The sequence below is a fragment of the Nuphar pumila genome, chromosome 1 (genome assembly GCF_984573655.1).
Source record: "Nuphar pumila chromosome 1, dmNupPumi1.hap1.1, whole genome shotgun sequence".
Taxonomy (NCBI): domain Eukaryota; kingdom Viridiplantae; phylum Streptophyta; class Magnoliopsida; order Nymphaeales; family Nymphaeaceae; genus Nuphar; species Nuphar pumila.
The window spans coordinates 5,621,541-5,640,755 of record NC_143249.1 but is presented as its reverse complement, the minus strand read 5'-3'; the positions used below and the strand labels follow the sequence as shown (position 1 = coordinate 5,640,755).

Sequence of the window (19,215 nt, the reverse complement as noted above, 5' to 3'; positions counted from 1 at the left end):
GAGGTTCCTGATGGTGGGCAGGGGCATGAGGTTTTGAGATGTATATTTTGTAGTTCATAGATTTGTGGGCGTTTGCATTCACATAAAGCAATACATTGTTCAGATTCCTGGCTCGTCAGTGCAACCATGTCCTAGAGCTCCAAATGATGCACAAGCTAAGATGCAAGCAAGACTGAATGAAATAACGAGAAGAAACAAACAAGCAGTACAAGCATTGGCACGTGAACAGAGCCTTCATGAATTGGCACAACAAAATGCAAATGATGAATTAGATGAGAAGTGACAGGAGTCACAACAAGATGTTGTCTCCAATAAAGAACACAAAATGTTTGATGCTAAAGACAAATGATGAATCTTGTTGTTTTGAATCTTTTGACTTTTGTCTGAAAACTTTTAGGTAACAAAATTCATGATATCTATGTAGTGAACTATTGAACTTTACATGATGCTAATGACATATCTATAGTCTACATTTATTGTTTAGTTGATCACTTGAACTTAATACTTTTCCTAATGCTTAAATTTATTTGTTTCCTATATTCTATAATTTGTAAAAAAATTAATTAATTTTTAGGATTTTCTGATTTATTTTTAATTTTTTGCAAAATAAAGTGCCTTTTACTTTGCATCTTACGATACAATACTATATAGTATGATATACTCATATCCCCATCCCCTTCAATACAAGTTCTGATATGATTTTTACAACATTGGCTCTATATGCATTATTCTATTAACAAATGACATCACAAACTTCCTGCAAACACAGACAATTATTTGAAATAATGAATGAGTTTATCCATCTGTCTGAACCAAGTGTGTGCATATTGATATTTAAAGTTTGTTCCCATTGTCCACATGATATGATTGTAGTGTTTAAATTTGGGAACATGCTTATTTGTATCCGATTGTGACTACATCTTTGAAGTGTCCTACATGTATAACGGCTCCTTCAGCTTTTGGAAGCCTTCCTCACACTTATTATTTCACTCAAATTTTCCTCTCTTCCTTAGGAGCTTAGTTATAGGCAAGGCAATTCGTGAGAAGTCCTGTATAAATCGACGATAATATACTGTCAAACTGAGAAAACTCCTAATGTCTCCTAAATTCTTTGGTTGTTCACAATTCAGCACAGCTTCCACTTTAGCAGGTTCTACGAATACTCCATCATTCGAGATCACATGACCTTAAAATAAGACATTTTCAAGCCAAAATTCACATTTTTAAGAACTTAGCAAATAGTTGAACTTCTCTAAGAGTCCCCACTACAACTATCAAGTGGTCCCGATGCTGCTCTTCTATCAAATTGGTCATAGGTTTTGCCAAGATTACACTAAATCCCACTAGGGGTCAACCCTCACCAAACACACTAATCTATGCTATGATCATATACACACATACCTCTATCATGTTTCGATATTGATTATCCTCAACTAAACAGAAAAGGAGTCATCACGCTAGTCTTAGTGTTAGAATTCCAAGTGCGGCATATGTGATCAGGGATGCATGATACAAAAGTACGAAAGTCATCACACGCATACTCATTGTACCATAACGTGATACCACCTCTTTGGGTACACTGGGTGAACATCCATGAACCAAACAACCAACACTCGTCGATGCACTATCCCATCCATGGATCATGCATCATAACCCATTACCATACTCAACAACTCCCAATACGAATAGCATGACAACACACCACGCTTGCAACCAGTGCAATCTTGCACCAATCCAGTCCCCTTTGGACCCTCATAATCCACATCAATGCCTCTTAATACAAAACCACGAATTAAAAGAAGATCGAATAACAAATTCATTAATCTTAGCACACAAATCAAGATCACAGCAAGATCCAAGAAAAACTGAAAAAAGAAAGCTTCAATTTCTAATAGCCACGTTGGAGATTTTGTCCCTTGTACAATTCGTAGCTGAGACCTCTCATGAAGATAATGAGACCTATTGATTCATCTATCACATTGACCAATATGAGAGGAATATAAGACCTACAAAAATGAACATACACTAGAATGTTGATTCTTAATGTTCCTATTGCCACCAACTTAAAAAAATAAAAAGGAAAACATGACTCTGGTCATAAACCAAAGTACCAAGCATCATATCTATCATAAGGAAAGAGATAATGGTTGAGTGAAAGGACAAATATTATCATGTTCAACACAACTGGAAAGAGAGTGAAAAATTACATAATAAAGATGCAACTAAATATTACATTTGTTAAAACTTTTATCATCAGCTCCAGCAACAATTGAACAAGAAAAAAGCTATGAAGAGGTGCTATTTTCAATGTTGTCCAGCACATAATAATAATGTCAAGGAAACAAGGATAAATTATGTCTAAATGATGAATTGAAACACCAGAGATTTTTCTCTTTCTAAGCATACCACCAAATTAAGCTTCTTGGTTATTTACAAAAGTTAAATACCTTTACAGGGATCATATTCTTTTCTCTCTTTTGTCCTTGTCAAGAACCATGCCGCAACTTAGACATTCATGTTTCTGCCAGAACCTGATCAGAACTTTGAATATTCACATAGATTGCACTAAAGCTGTCATTCTAATAAATAATCACAGAATCAAACCAAAGAGTACCACCTTTCCCTCATTGTGAGTATGCACAATATCATGCGAACCAACTATGCCAATCCAGGACTAGGCACATATATGAATCAAATCCTTTCCTTATGTTTGGAGATGATAGTTTGTACTTAACCCTTTGTTATTCGTTCAGAGAGTCGGGATTCTTCATCCTTAGAAATATGTGGATCAAGTTTGCGAAGGTTAGAAACAAATGTTTGTGCTTCTTCTCTTCTTCCTTGTTTACAATAGCCATCAACAATGGAATTATATGTGGTCTGATTTGGTTTGCACCCCTGTTTGACCATGTAACGAACAACTTCAATTACCTCCACAAACATTGAATGAGACACATAACTGGAAATGAATGTGTTATAAGTGATCACATCAGGGCTAATTCCTGCAGCACTCATTTCTGAAAGAATGAGGGAGGCATCTTTCAAACGGCCCTCCCGGCTATAGGCATATATAACAGTATTATAAGAGATAAGATCTGGTCTTCTTCCTTTTGCTTGGATCTCTCTGAGAATTTCCTCCAATCTTGTATAATTTCCTATCCTGCTGTACATGTACATTAAGGTATTGTATGTTGTCAAGCTTGGAGTGAATCCACTTTCCTTTATGAAATTCAAGATTTCATTTGCTTTTGCCAACATGCGTCTCCTACCATAGATTGAGATCATTGCATTTAGTGTAACTATGTCTGGCAAACAGCCTCTGCTCCGTAACTCCATGAAAGCCCGCTCTGCTTCAGCAAGGAGATCACTCTTGCTATTGACTAGAACAAGGGTTTTCAGAAGCACACAGTGTGGTGGAATAACTCCGGAGTATATGTCATTTGCAAGAGCATACATCCTATCTAACACCTTGGCATTTGCATAAGCATGGAGCAACGAGCAGTATGTAAGTTCATTAGGTTTACATCGTCCATCCTGCATCTCAGCAAGTATTGCCTCAGCCTGTTTCCAGAGTCCCCCACGACCTAATGCTGCCAATACTGCATTATAAGTGGAAAGATCAGGCCCAATGCCAGCAGTTAGCATTCTCCGGTAGATCACCATAGCCTGATCAAACAATCCACATCTACTATATGCACTAATCAGAGTATTAAAGGTCTCCCTCTCTGGGATGAATCCAGCTTTCTTCATCTCCTTGAACACTCCTGATACCTCCGAATGCATCCCTTTCTGGCCAAACACTGCCAACAACGTATTCCAAGTCACAACATCCGGGGCATATCCACAAGCTCTCAGCTGTTCGAAAACTTTCATCATCTCCCCAAACTCTCCTCTGTTCCCATGCATCTTGAGAAGGGCATTGAAAGTACAGAGGTTTGGTTTGCACCCCACATTCTTCATCTCCTCGAAAATCCTCACTGCAAACTCATCTTTGCCGTTCTTGTCAAAACCCGACAAGAGAGTGGTGTAAGTGAAAACATCTGGGGCGATACCCTTCGACTTCATCTGGTTCTTTAGTTCCATAGCTTCATCGAGAAGCCCATCTCTTGCATAGGCAGATATAAGAGAATTGTACGTCACAATTGTTGGGTGGAACCCATTATCCTCCATCTTCCTCAATACCTCCAGAGCTTCCTTATGCTTCCGACACTTCCCATAAACATCCAACAGCGCATTATACGTAACCTTATCCGGTGAATAGCCCATCGATTTCATCTCTTCGAAAAAGTCAGCAGCCTCTTCATACAAAGAACCGCGACGACAGGTGCTAATTAACGTGTTATATGAGTAAGAATCAGGGGAAATCCCATCACTCTTCATCGAATTGAACAGCGAAAGCGTCTTATTCCACGGCATCCCCATCTTGCCATAAACATTGAGCATAACGTTATACGTTATAAGGGTCGGCCTACAACCGGTTTCATTCATCTTCTTAAACAAAGAGATCGCATCTCTGTACTTCCCATTCCTAGAACAAGCAGTAATCAAAGAAGTGAAGGCATAAACATCCATAACAAACCCATCTTCCTCCAGACTACGAACTAACGAGAACGCATCAGAAACGCGACCATGGTTACCCAAAATTCGAAACAGGACCGCGAGCGAACGCCCATCGATGCCGAAATTCTCCTGTTTTCTCGCCAATTGGAACAATTTCATAGCGGTTTCCCATTTTTTATGAAACCCCAAAGATTTTATCATACCCACAAGGTCTCCCGCAGAAAATTCAACCATACCCATATCGAGAAAACCATCGAAATCAACGTTTTCTGATTCGAGAAGGGTTCTGAGGATTCTCTTACCGTTTGGGGAGATACCATCGTCGCTCCACGGCTTCCCTCGGTTGGCGTCGTCGCATCTACCGAGACGCGGCTTTCTGGTGATAGGGAGAGGGTGGTTGGTCTCTATAAGAAGGTGTTTCAGCACAGGGGACAATGGAGAGGGGCTCGATTGGTTGGCGGACTCGCTGAACACTGGTTTTGAAGGAGGGGGCCCTGGTAATAAGAGAGGAAGAGAGAGCCTCTCCGCCATTCTCTCTGAATAATAATAAGAAGATGATTATGGGTAGCAGTTTCTACCCCAACAGAAGGTTAGGAAATGGGTGCTTGGGAATATCGTTTCTGAGCGCTACAATGGAGAGCGGGAGACAAGAGGGAAGAAAGACAAAGATAACCGCTAAATATCTACCGATGGTTTCGAGCCACGCCACAAATATCTCCGATGTTTTCAACACATTGATTTATTGGCGACATTAGTAGAGTATATCGTGTATTTAACGCAATATTTATCTAATAAAATCACTTTTAAATCTTTATGCAGTTGTTGCTTTCTTTCCCATTATTTATTGTATTTTTTAATGTTTTTCATGCTTTATAATCAACAGTTTCTTCTTTTGTTTTCATAACATCTTCCGTTGCTGAGAAAATCAATGAAATTAATCAATTATAAATCTCCATAATAATTAGCGTGCATCTAGCAGTAATTTAATTTACAAGTTGCCAATTGTGAGTTTGGCACAATGTTGTCATAATCGTATCGGGCCCTAAATCGTTCCCATTCCGATTTTGAACTGAATTGGCTAACTTTTAACCATCAGATGACAATGTCACAAAATATTAAAAACTAATTTACTATTAAGTTTATTTAAAATAAACCAAATCAACTCGGTTTCATATTGTTTTTCATAAGATACGATACGACACGATACGATACGCAAGAGGGAAGCGATTTTAGTTTCTTTACGTTAGCGTCATCTTTTCAACACCCACAGGTTTTGGGCTCCTAGCTGTGCGTCCTGTTGTTTGGAAGAGAAATCAAAGGCCCGACAAAAGAGCACCTTCCTCTGCAGGGAATAGAAAAGAACAAAAAAAGGATATGAGGGCTCAGACAAAAAAAATAGAAAAGGTGAAGATTTAATTTGAGAACGATGGGAGCCCTGAACGGATGTTGTTTGAACAACGATACCTAGAGTTTGAGCTGCGTGAAGGAGCAGGCCTCGCAGGGGTAGGCACTGGTAGAGGAAAAAGGATCCGCTGGGACAGCTGCTGCATAGAGGAGGGAGGAGAAGTGCCTTGTCTCATTGGGTACTTCTTCATGTCGAGGAAGACGACGCTGCTGTAGCATGCAGGGAGACGTACTTCAGGGCACGTTTGGTAGCGAGAAAAACTCTCATAGGAAAAGGAAGTTTTGCTTATGATAAAAAAATTTCGCTTGTTGTGTAGCATGAGAAAATAGGTGCATGGATTTTTTTCCTATATCAATGATTGACTAATAATCGGTTAATTCATCCATGAGAATTCTATGAATATGATGGTAGCAAAGTGTAGATGCCGTTGTTAAAATAAAATTGTGTGAAAAGACAAGCCTCTTGATTGGATGCCGGATCCAAATGACTTATTGCCTAACCCCAGCTTGCTAATAAAAATAAATAAATATCAAGAAAAAAGGTTCAGTATAAAAAAATTCTCAACAGCAAGAGGTATTTAATACCAATATCTTCATGAAAATCTTTACAAAAGAGAAAAACTGGCACATAAAGAGAGAAAAAAAACTTTAAAATCTAGAACCTTACAAGCAAACTTATTCTTCAATTTTAAAAAACCGAAAGCTTTGCAAAAAAATGATTCAAATTTCTGTTCTCCATATTGTTACGTTACCAAAAATTTTGCAAAAAGATGGATCAGATGAACTTAAGCACTAAGATTGAAACCTTGTAAGCTGAAATATCTAAAAACTTAGTGAGCAATGTACTGTCCCATTCATCAATAACTAAAGTCCCATTCATCAATAACTAAAGTTTTGATACAACAAACCACCACCTGAAGAGAAAACACAACTTTCAAGCTAAAGCTTCTTCTAGTTAAGCATTGAAACCAAATATCTAAAAGTATATCTTTTGAAAGTATTCTGATGGAGGTCACACTCAAAATTTCTCTAGACTTCTTAACCCCAAAATTTTAATGCATTACAAAATCGATATAGTGGAAGAAAAACATCAATACAAGAGCTAAAACCTTATTCTTATTGCTTATATGTAAATCCTTATTCTTGGAGAAGGCCATAAACTTTGTCAGAAAATGCAAAAATAAGCGATATTTAGGCAATAGGTTTCTAGCCAGCCAAATGGCAAGGATCCTAATAGAAATAAGATAACAACTGAAAAAAAAAATACATGAAAGTTACTCAAAATATTATACAAAAAATGATAACCTATTTTTTCCAAAGCTTGTTTTTCTTAGCAAAACCCTAACAATGCATCTGACGGTTGGCGCAAATACTGCAGCCTTCCTCATTATTGCAATGCTGCAAACTTATTGGAGAAGCCTCCTTCTTAAGAAAGAGAGAGAGAGGAGGGTATACTTGAAGAAAAATGAAAGAGGGGCATCTCTCCCTGGCTGCAGAAAAACGAAAAAGATTGGGATGGCGTCCCTCCCTTGTTGCAGAAAAATAAAAAAGGGGTGTCTTCCTTATGCAGAAAAGTGAAAAAGATTCGGAGGTTGTGTCTCCCTTAGCTACAGAAAAACGAAAGAGGGGTGCGAAAGAGGGGTGCGAGAGAAGGGCATCTCTCGTTGGCTGTAGAAAAATAAAAGAGGAGCGTGAGAGGAGGCTGGCTGCGGAAAAAAGAAAGAAGAACGAGAGAAGCTCTGCACACCCCCCTCAGGTGGAGGAATCTATTCTATAAAAAAATAGACTTTTTAGAAAAAAATAGATATATTTTCTCAAAAAAATCGTGAAAAAATCATACGATTTTTTTAGACTTGTATCATTTTTTACGTCTTTTCCGCTTCTAAAGGTGCCGATTTTTTGACACCTCCAAACAAGAGAAACTTTTTCGCTAAGAGAGTTTTTCTAAAAAGTATACTTTTTGACAAGAAACATTTCTCCACGTGAACAAATGTTTTCTACCAAGAGAAAATTTATTTTTACACTTCTCATCACCCATCTCACCACCACCACCACCCTCATCCTCTTCTCACTCATTTGTTCTTATTTTTTCACTCTTTTTTTCTCATGCTACACAAACTAGCAAAAAAGCTTTCTTTTGAAAAACTTTTCATATAAAAAACTCTCGTAAGCAAAATTTTCTTTTTCTACGATAGTTTTTCTCTCTTTCAAACTTATCCTAAGCCAGAAAACGGTAAGAGAGTGAAGAAGGCTTAGAGGAAGACACAGAGAGAGAAAGTATGCCTGACACGACGAGATGAGAGGAAAGAACCCCGAAAGGTGGGACCCATACTCACTTTTTTTATTTTTGTTTAAATTCAAAGGTTAACGTTTGATGCCGGAAAATTAAGGTGAAACATGGCGTTCATCCAAAACGCGTTGTGGACGGTTGTGATTTTCGGATGAGCAAAAGTCTCATTTTGAAAGTTACCTGATATGCTTCCGAACCCCAACCTGTGAAATATAAGGGTTAATATATATATATATATATATATATATATATATTCATTTGAGGTCGTAGGAGGTGGCCTCAAATCTCAAAGAGGCCAGCTGGCCATTTGATAAAAACAATATTAACAAAGTGATCCCAGTATGACATGAAGATAAGGATGAGTGGATCCACGGAAATAGTCAAGGTCCTATCCATACCAGACCCTAGCCAACACCTTATAACTGGACCCTGATCTGGGTCAATACCTACTGGATCAGGATAGATCCGGAAGTTGACAACCCCTGGCCCCCAGTCCAATCTGCTTCGTGTCGTGTGGTCTTCTTTGACCCTACCTACACCAAAAATCGGGTAGGATATCGGCTCCGACCCACATTTACAAGACCAAGCTAAAATTAGTGGGTCCGTACACGCGTGTCGGAGCAAGAAAGAGATACGTCGCCATCTGAACAGGACAGCACGGGCGACCAATCGCCGACTTTAAGAAAATAAAATAAATTTTTCGCTTTTCCAAAAGACGAAAATACCATCATTACATCTCCAAGGAACCGTTCATAAAAAGGATAAAAAGAAATGATTACTGAGGACAATACCGTCATACAAAAAAATAACAACCAGCCCGAGGAGAGGAGGCCACTCAAGTCAAGGGAACGACTTCCCAGTACGGACCACCCTGCGTGAGAGCGTCCTCACCGTACCATTCCCCATCTCTCCTCTCTGGCTTCTTCTTCTTATCGCTTTGCCCTTCCTCTTTTGTTCTTCCTCCACCTCTGAATCAGAAGACGAGGAAGAGTCAGACTCCTCGTGGATGGTGGGAAGTGGGAAGCATGGTTTGCCTGCAGCAGAGTTTGCACCGTTGGATTAGACTAAGAGATTCCGTAACATGGGTGCCGTGCTCATTTAGTTAGGGCGAGGGAAGAAGGTGCTGACCCCTTCATCTCAGGTTCGACTCCCACCGGGTGTAAGGTTGATTTTAATTAGTGGGCACCATAAGGGCTTGGATGTGGCTTACCCCACCCGAGGTTTACATGACAGGTGTGTGCGGGCCCATTAAATGACCTGGTCCTCGATCAGGGTTTTTGGTCATAAAATAAACAGAAAAAAAGGATCACTTGGTTATTTTTTTGCTCAATGAGGTCTGTGGATCAAAGGTGGGGTTGTTGGTTTTCAGTGATGGATGGTTCAGATGATGGGCTATACTAAGAATATAAGAATAAGGATCACAAAAGTAGCTAGCATATGACCAAGCATCGTCAGGCCTGTATGCCAGATACCATACTTTTTACCATGTTTTTTCAAACACTAATTTAACGGCTAAAAAATCAAACCTTTAAATACAGATATTTACCTTGAAGAACACGCTAGAGTAACATGAAAAAATGAAAAGCATGGGGAAAAGGTCAACATGAATGAGTTTTTTTTTCTGGGTGTAAACAAAAAGCAGCTTGAATTTAACCTGCTCAACTGAAAAATAACGTTATTTTTCGTTTTCACAGCACATTAAAAGCACCAAAAAGCAAGCGGAGAGATTCAAATTGATTAGAAAAGACTGAAGAGATGACATTTTTGGTCGCTGTGATTAGATCAGAAAATAGCATCAGAACTAAAAGACTAGTATAAAGGACCTCTATAGACTCGGTTAAATATGCACCATCAATCTCTGAGATGGATGGCCCTCAAACCATAAGAGAGAGTAGGAAACTTGTTTTGAATCATGTAATTATGACAAGTAATTAGGTTTTTAAAGGGGTCAAAAAATCAATAGCCCCACAATGTGTCATAATTTCATAACTCAAAAGATCACATTTTTACGTCAGAAAAGCACTATCCAAGACTTAATCCTTAGAAAAAAAACCATGCTGAACACATCAGGTTAATTAGATTGAGTCGATACAACTTACACCTACAATTTCTAACTCATTAGTTCCTTATCTTCACTTCACTAGTAGCAAATATTTTCCCCAATAAAACATCTTATCACACCCTATCATGGACTCATGCATGGAGAGTTCAGTACAAGACCATACCATAGAGGGTCCAGTACAAGGCAAGACAGAAAAAAAGCAACGCCTAAGAGATTAATTAATTACCATGGAGACTACCACCTTTCTTGCTGATAATCGGGTATCTCCTCTCGTATCTTGACCTGGCTTCTGCAAATATCCACGTGGCACTCATCTGCTTGCTGATCATACGAGCAGCATAGTAGGGAACCCTCATGCTCTTCCCTTCCTTGGGTACACGACCACTGTTAACGTACATGATACAGTCCACAAGGCTCTCCTTAGGACACCCCAACATGTCATAGGCCTGTGACCTCCTCCACAGACTCTTGGTGTGAGAATTGGCAGGGCTAGAAAGGCAGAGAGCCCGTGTCGTATCCCTAATGGCAGATACGGGGTTCCCTAGTACGAGGTGACACTGGGCTCTGTTGCTGTGGAGCACAACCCTCTCCTTCCTCATCACCAGAGGGCACACCTCCAATGCCTCTGTGTACATCAAAACAGCACCATGGTAATCACCAGAAGAGAATTTTGCATTTCCCTGCTGTTTTCTTGCTGATGATAGAGACCTCCTTGCTTGCAATTCAGTAGCAGGCAGGGATTTTTCTTTGATCTTGTTAAGTGTCAAGTTGGGGAGATCTTCAATGAGTTTTTGGGCAGTAGATGATAGAGCTGAGTTGCCCTTCTCTTGAAGGAGAGCATTACTGATAGTTTCCCCCACTTTATCTCTATAACCCAGTGTTTTCAATTCAACAAAGTCTATTAAGACCTCAATAACTGCTTCAATGACCTGCCAAAAAAGATATATATGCATAAAGTAGAAACAAGATGAAAATATATATATGTGCATTTTTATAAAGGATAACAAATGGTTTTCTATATGGGTAAGTTCAATTTCAAGAAAGAATTTTATAAAGGTAAATATGCAAGAAATATTATATCATGATATGCAATGTGCTGGTGAAGATGATAATTATTGCCAAGTACATACAGATCACTATTGACATGCATGAAAATTTGATATCTACCCATGTAAGTTGTTATAACATTCATGGTCATCATAGGAGTATATGTTTTATGAAAGCCATAGTAAATGGTTTGCATTAAATATAACAAAAGATGTATAACATTGTTTTGTTACAGACTAAATATGTTGAATAAAAAAGGTCTACATGTGGTCAATCACATAACACTCAAGAAAAAGAAGAATATAAAAGAAAGTTTGATAGTCCAACCTTGCATTTTATGTAGCGATCTTGTATTAAAAGCAGCAGACAGTCGAGAGCCATGTACTGCCAATCATCAGAAGACCTTGACAGGTTGCAGAGAGCACTCAAGACCTCTTGGCATCCAGCAATGCAGCTCCTTCCAGGTGCAGTATAACACAAAATTCTTATCAGCCCAATTCCAGCAGAAGAATTCTCATTCACAAACACTCCCCACATGCCACAGATGTCCTTCAGAAACTCATCCTTTAATATAAGATTGAGACATTTTTCCTTGCTAGCAAAACAATTGAGAAGGTGAAGAGACCAACACTGCAGTTGGCTAGCCCATTCCTCTGCCTTCTTATTCTCCAACTCCTCATCTCCTAACCCTCTTGTCAACAGATCACACTGATAACTCAACCTCTTCTCCTTCCTAATGAATTCAATGTACACCACATGAATACATTTACAAGCAACATCCATAGCCAAATTCACTATCTCTTCCACTTCCTCCTCTTCACTTCCAATTGCATCAAAGGTCTTGTCATAGCTAGCAAGGTGCCCTAGTGCCCTGACTGAAACCCTCTGCTCTACCCAACTCATTTTTCCTTTCATGAGTTCCACTAAAGGAGAAACAACACCTGCCTTCACTGCCTTTTCTGCAAATTCTTCTATGTTCATGGTGTAAGACCCTATGATGTGGGCAGCATAGTAAGGGATGTAGATGTTCTGTCCACTAAGGAGCCATTCTTTGTCACTAAGACCCCTTTCTATGAGCTGAGACATGCAATTGAAGATACCAAGCATTGGGAATTCAGGGTCATCAGGTTGAGTCATGGCTATGCTCCAAAGGCTGCTCACGACCAGCACCTGTTGTTGGTCATCAGTGTGAGGTATCTCCCTGAAGTACTTGGCAATCCCTGCCATCCTCTTACATGGGTTGCTCTCCTTCATGGTGCACAAGAAACATGGTGTTGTGGTGCACTGCTTCATGGTGGTGGTGGTTGTTCTTATCCTTGTTAGTTTCTTCATGCCTGTTAATGCAAAGCAAATACACTAAAACCCTCCTGGCTTTAAGGGCTTACATGGTTTCAAAGGCGGTGCTTAAAGCTTGAACTTTGAATAATATGAAAGTGGGGTTAACACTTTGAAAAAGTTTAGCCTAACCCCAGCTAAAAGATGGAAAGACCTGGAGCCTTTAGGGATAAAGTAATGGTAAAGCAGGATTAAGCAACTATAGGTCGTAGGCTTGTCTTTTGCTTTAGAGAGAGAGAGCTAACGGCGCATGCATGAAGAGACTGGTGTTTTTTATTTGGACCTTTTTGACGAGATTGTATTTGGTAGTTTTCAGTGTGCAGAGAGATCCATCTCAAGAGAATGACGAGAATAGCCTCATGTCTATGGGTCTATTTTCATAACTGTAAAGGATACTTGGTAAAGTAAAATGAATACGAGAAGCAATGTGTGAAGCCAGAAGTGAGTGTTAAAAGAATGCCTTAATTTGTGAAGCTTGAAGCATTTTTGAGGCACAAGGGAAAGGAAGACAGAAGTGACCAAAAAATTACATAAAGCTTGTGTTTTTTAAATTCACCATGTCTTTATGCCTTTTAATTTAAAAAAAATACCCATAATATGCAGTGCTTATATAAAATTTTAAAAATAAAATTTTTTATATGAAAAATGTGTTTCTAATGCAGCAACAAAAACTACAACTTTATATCAGAGAAAGCGGGCTTCTTGTAAAATTTTGCAAGCATGCAAGATGCGCATGGACTTCCAAAGCGAGCTTCCAAATTTTGTAGTAGATTCTGTTTAGGTGTGCTAAACTTCTTTGAGGTTTAGTGGTGATTTGTGTCATTTTACAATTTACTCATAAGGTTCCGAATCACCATGCATGTAATGATATGCGGATGGTGCCGTGGTCCATATCTCCACTTTATTTTTGCGGCTACAAATATAATACTCAACTGCTGAATAACCTGAGAAACCCTAGCTTGGGCTGATCATGATACGCGGAGCATAAACAAGGAAATTGGTATTTCCAATGCCTTGCCTCATGATGGTTGGCTTATGCCCAGTTTGCTTGTGGACACCTGTTTCTCTCTCTCTCTCTCTCTCTTCTCTCTCTCTCTCGACGTGTGTAGTATCTGTGGGGATTTCCTATCGGCGTCTGAATGGTGATCTGACCCCGCCTAGTATACGTTGCTTGCTCGTACAGGGGTCCTCGTTCGTGGTGTCGGCTATCGGTGATCGTTGCTGCCCCTATCCGTTATGTCAAATTTCATGCAGTTTCATCCCTACACCCCCTTCCTTCGCAGTTGTTGGACCACACTCATCTCCTATCGTGTTACATCCACTCAGGGAGTCAGGTTTCGGTGGGCAAGATGTTCCTCCCGTTCAACAAGCGTCTTCAGTGGTCGATCAGTATTCTCAATGCAACCACCTATATTCTTTTTTGGGTTGTTCAGTGGACGTAGCAGCTCAGCGTCTTCATCTATCGCTCTCTCAGTTGCAGTTACACAACATCTCTATCATGATGGAGGAGTCGTTCGCTGCTATCATCGAGGATTTGCCGTTGGTGGACGTTGGTGCCTCCGATCCTCCTCCAGTCTCCGCGCTGTCCTCGTCGGCGATCGGAGAGAGATCTCGGTCGGGGTGAGAGGGCGCCTCACTTAGGGGTAGGCGACGGTCTTCGAAGGTCTCTGCATCTCAGGTTGGGGTATCTCCAAGGCGTTCGGCGCGGATCCGCTCTCCGCGGGGATTTCCTGATTTCTTGACATGAAGATTCTATGCTGGAATATCAGGGGCTTGAATTGCCCCCAAAAGCGCATGTTCCTTGCTAGTTGGATCCGACAGGAAAACCCTGATCTTGTCGCTATTTGTGAAACCAAGATGGCAGAGGTTTGTCGCTCAGTAGTATCTAAGATCTGGCGTGACGCAGTTTCTTTCTTCAAGCCATCGTTGCTATTTGCAGGCGGCATCCTTGTCCTTGGGAGGCCGTCCCTTGGAGTCTACCAGCTTGATGAAGGCATGTTTTCTCTATCCGTCGCCATTCCCCTTCCAGCTAAGCCGATGCCAGCAGTGGTCACCATGGTGTACGGTCCGCACCGCCCGAGCCGTCGAGAGGAGTTTTGGGAGGACCTGAATAGGATCCTTCTGTCTTTCGGGGACCAGCACCTCATCATGGGTGATTTCAACTGTCTGTTGTCCTCCTTTGACTCGAGTAATCCTATCTCCTGCTCGGCTTTTATGCTTGGGTTCCAAAATTTCATTCAATCGAACCAACTGTATTCTGTTCCGCATCATGGTGAAGCTTTCTCTTGGTCCAATCGTCGCGCTCGCCCATGCTACCGCTTGCTTGACCGTGTTCTCGTCTCTCCTGTTCTGCTGACCTCACTACATGACCTCTCATGTTGTCTTCTCCCTCCATCTGTCTCTGACCATAGTCAGTTGGTCATCCGATGGGGGCATGGTTTTTCCCGCCACATCAAATTCAGATTTGAGCAATGGTGGATCACGGAGCCAGATTTTGAGTCTGTAGTCCGTCTATCTTGGTGTGGCTTGTGCACCGCGGCTAGGGCGGCTACTCGTTGTGTGGTTAAGTGTCGTCGCTTGGCTCGAGCAATTAAATCATGGCTTATCTCGAGGCATATCAGTAAATTTCAGCATATAGAGGATTGGGAGCGTGAGCTGGCGTCGGTCCACCAGTCTCTCTCAGACTCAGCCTCCATGTCGAACTCAGGTATTGCCTGCCTGAATGCTAGATCTGCAGAGCTGACTCTGCTTTTACGGTCGTGGAGCATGAAAGAGGAGATCCGGTGGAGGCAGCGGTCTCGTGCCATTTGGCTTAAAGCGGGTGACGAAAATACTCGCTTTTTTCACTCTGTTGCCTCTCATAGGCATCGTAGGCATGTCATTCCTTCCATATGCATTGAAGGTGTTTACCACTATGGGGATCAGGTTCTATCAACGGTGACTGATTTCTTCATCAAGCTTTATGCCAGAAACCCCTCGGCCGGTGGGTCGATGGGTACAGACTTCATTCGTTGCATCGACCATGTGTTATCCAAGTCTTTGCAAGTGCCCTTTTCGGAAGAGGAAATATTTGCGGCAGTTACAGCTTTGTCCGGGTGGAAAGCCTCTAGTTTTGATGGTTATCCTGTGGACTTCTATCGTACCTTTTGGACGTGTGTTAAGGGTGATATTCTGAGTATGTTCGTTGAGTTCCACCGCAACAGTCGGTTACCATCTATCTATCATCTGGCCATTGTATCTCTTATTCCGAAAGATGCTACGTTGGTGGACATAGCGCGGTATCGTCCTATCTCGGTCTTAGGGGGAATCTATCGGATCATCGCCAAGGTATTGGCTACCAGGATGCGATCTGTCGCTAATCAGATCTTTTCAGATGTTCAATTTGCCTTCATTCCCCATAGACGGCTGCAACATTCATTTATTTTGGCCACAGAGGTGGTTCACTCTATGAAGTCCAGTGGGAGGCCGTTCTTTACTCTTAAACTTGACTTCCACAAAGCGTATGACTCGGTGCACTGGCCTTTCCTCTTTCACATGTTGGAGAACTTTGGATTTGGTCGGCGCTTCTCTAGCTGGGTGCGTGAGTTGGTCACTAATGCATAATCCCAAATTCAGATTAACGGGGCCTGTGGTAAGCAGTTCAAGGTTGGGCGTGGTATTCGGCAAGGATGCCCCTTGTCCCCTCTGCTTTTTAACGTCGTTTCTGAAGGCATTGTAGTCTTGCTCAAGAGGGCAATGGGGTGTGGTTTTATTAAGCCACTAGGAGTTCAGGAGTTCCAGAGCAATATTCTTACTTACGCAGATGATATGATTGTGTTCGGAGTTGGATCCATCGAACAGATGTTAAGAGTCAGGCTCATCATCCTCTTCTTCCTATCGATGTCGGGCCTCTCGCTAAACAATGATAAGTGTTGCATGTCCATGATCAATGTTCCTCCGCATATGCAAGCCATTGGGCAGAAGATCTTTCAGTGTGCCACTTCGGATAAGTTTTTCTCCTACCTTGGTCTGCCGCTTCAGCTCTCACGGATTCCATCAGTTGCTTGGAACACCACTCTTTAAAAGGTTCAGACTAAAATTTCGACTTGGCAAGCCTCCTACCTTTCGATTGCCGACAGACATACTCTCATCAAGCATGTTTTAAATGCGATGCCAGAATTTATGATGTCTATGTTCCTTATGCCTGTGAGGATTAATAAGAAGCTCTCTAGAGTATTAACCAGGTTTCTTTGGTCTGGGCAAGGTAACAATAAAAAACGTCACCTTGTGGGTTGGGAAACGATAAGGCTACCGCAGAATAGAGGGGGTTTGGGGATTTCGGACTCTAGGTTAAGAAGTATTGTTCTGGTTGTTAAGCAAAGTTGACTTGCACATCAATCGGGGTCCCCTTGTGCGAATTTCTTTCAGGCTAAATATGGATCAGTGGAGTCTTTGTTTGGGGGTCAGCACGCAATTAGGTCGCCCATTTCGCATCTGCGGAGATCGTGGATTCAAGCTTGGTCTGTTGTATGGGGTGGTGAGGGTGACGACGTCGCTCAGAGCCAGTTCCTTTGTAGAGCGATCACCCCGAATGGCTCCGTCCGCACTAAAGACACCTACCTTTCTCTCCTTCCGGCAGGTGTGAATCAGTTTCATATGAGAATTATCTGGGGCAAAGGTCCTCCTCCGAGAGCGCGCTTCCTTGCTTGGCTTATTTTGCATAATCGGGTGCAGACAGATAGCTTCCTCAAGTCTATAGGTTTCTGTATTGTGAGTAAATGTGTTATCTGCGAGAGGGCCGAAGAATCTGCGTTGCACCTATTCTGGGAATGTCAGGTCTTTTAAGATATCTTTAAGGTTACCTGGAATAAACCGGTCGTGTCCGTGCGCCAGGAGTCTTTCGCTGTAGACCTCTTGTGGGGACCCCAGCTAGTTCGTAGATGTAAAAGTTGGCAGATCATTTGAAGAACTTGGTTGCTCTCTTTCTGGAGGGCCGTTTGGATGTCGTGCAATAATGCTATTTTCAGGCAGTCCCCGGTTAATTTCAACAAGTTAGTAAATTATATTTTGGCGGATGTATACGCATCGTTACGCATATGCCTTCCGGATCTTCAACCCCACTTGCCGCTAAGGCCTCCCCCGGATCCGGACTGATCGCCTCGATTTTTATCTGTATTTTGTGTCTATTTTTGGCTTATGTGTTCTTTGTCTTGTTTGTCGGTTTCAACGGCTGTTGAACCTGTCGTAATGTTGATATCTTTGATTCATCTCTCTCTCTCTCTCTCTCTCTCTCTCTCTCTCTCTCTCCGCACAGTCATGCTCACAATGCTAGCATTTGATTTGGTAGAAACTTCAACACTACCATGATTCACCTGGGTCAGCATTCCAAGGCCAGAACATGGGGGAGTGGGTGGAGAAAAGCTGAGCCAGATCTGAGTTATACCAGACCAGCTCGCATATCCAGAGCAAGTTTCGTGCATGAAAGTTTAGAATCCAACCAGTTCTCTCCAATCAGATGTGGCCAGTTTAGGGTGTTGGTCGGCTTGGATAGGATCAATCCAACTTACATGTGCCTGACCTTCATCTATAAACTTTATTCTGGCTGGGCTTCAATTGCAGGCTTGATCGGGTGCAATGGCATTGCACATTTTTTATGTGCTGCTGCACTTCAGCACCTTCCATCTGTGGGGCTCAAGATGGGCGATCAGGTGCAGCAGCACACTTAAAGTGTACAATTACGTTTCACCTGATCTCAATTCATTCCAACTTCCACCGTAGAACCCTCTCCCTGGGGTGAAAAGATCAGATCACAAATATTTGTGCATTAAGCACCTAATCACCCTCCATCTTGGGACAGGGACTGTCAGGTGTGAGACCCAAAGGTGTGTCTGAATACCGTGTATCTCTTCTGAGAACTAAGGGTGTCAACGGGCCTGGTTTACCGGGACCTGACCCGAACCAAACCCTATAGGGTCCCGGTATGGTTGTAAATAAGAAAACCTGGGTCTAGACCCGAAGGGCCGATTAACTCATGGACCCGGGCATAGTTTATAAAATTTTATACCAGACTCGGACCTGACCTGAGTTTCAATTAAGACCCACAAATTTTCATTGTAAAAATGATAAATAAAATATGGTTTTACCTGGTATGGTTTTTCTTATAGTGGACCCAATTGGACTTGGGTCCAGACCGGTACCATACCTGAAAATCTGATCCAAGTCCGATTCTACCTGAGTTTGAACCAAACCAGACCCGTTGTCACCCCCTACTGAGAACAACCACATGGCTAAAGGCATGGGGGGCTACGCCTTGATCCATCCCTTATTCAAACAGGGGATCACATATAAGATCCCACCACAAACTAAAACCCCCTAAATCAGCAAATTTATAATTTGACAGGGAGGGAGTCAGACTAGCGATGAGATCCGAGGGTGTCTGATCAAATTGAGATGAGAGAGGTAGAGGGTTGTGAATTGGGCCTGGGCTGCAAATTGCAGGCTGAGCATGACCCAACATAGGTAGGGGTGTCAACAGGTCGGT

At 41.7% G+C, this 19,215-nt stretch overlaps 2 protein-coding genes across 2 annotated transcripts; both read right to left on the bottom strand.

Moving 5' to 3' along the window:
- Positions 1-2,199: 2,199 nt before the first annotated feature.
- LOC149847784 (Pentatricopeptide repeat (PPR) superfamily protein) lies at positions 2,200-5,179 on the bottom strand. The gene is made up of 2 exons (XM_090001008.1): positions 2,618-5,179; positions 2,200-2,531 (listed from the first exon to the last, which is right to left on the bottom strand). Exon 1 carries the CDS (start codon positions 5,086-5,088, stop codon positions 2,731-2,733), a length of 2,358 nt encoding a protein of 785 aa, XP_089857134.1. The 5' UTR covers positions 5,089-5,179; the 3' UTR covers positions 2,200-2,531; positions 2,618-2,730.
- Positions 5,180-9,091: 3,912 nt separating this feature from the next.
- On the bottom strand, positions 9,092-12,614 carry LOC149847783 (uncharacterized). The gene is made up of 3 exons (XM_090002188.1): positions 11,688-12,614; positions 10,540-11,242; positions 9,092-9,285 (listed from the first exon to the last, which is right to left on the bottom strand). The coding sequence occupies exons 1-3, from the start codon at positions 12,612-12,614 to the stop codon at positions 9,092-9,094; spliced, it is 1,824 nt and encodes a 607-aa protein (XP_089858314.1).
- Between the last annotated feature and the right edge of the window lie 6,601 nt (positions 12,615-19,215).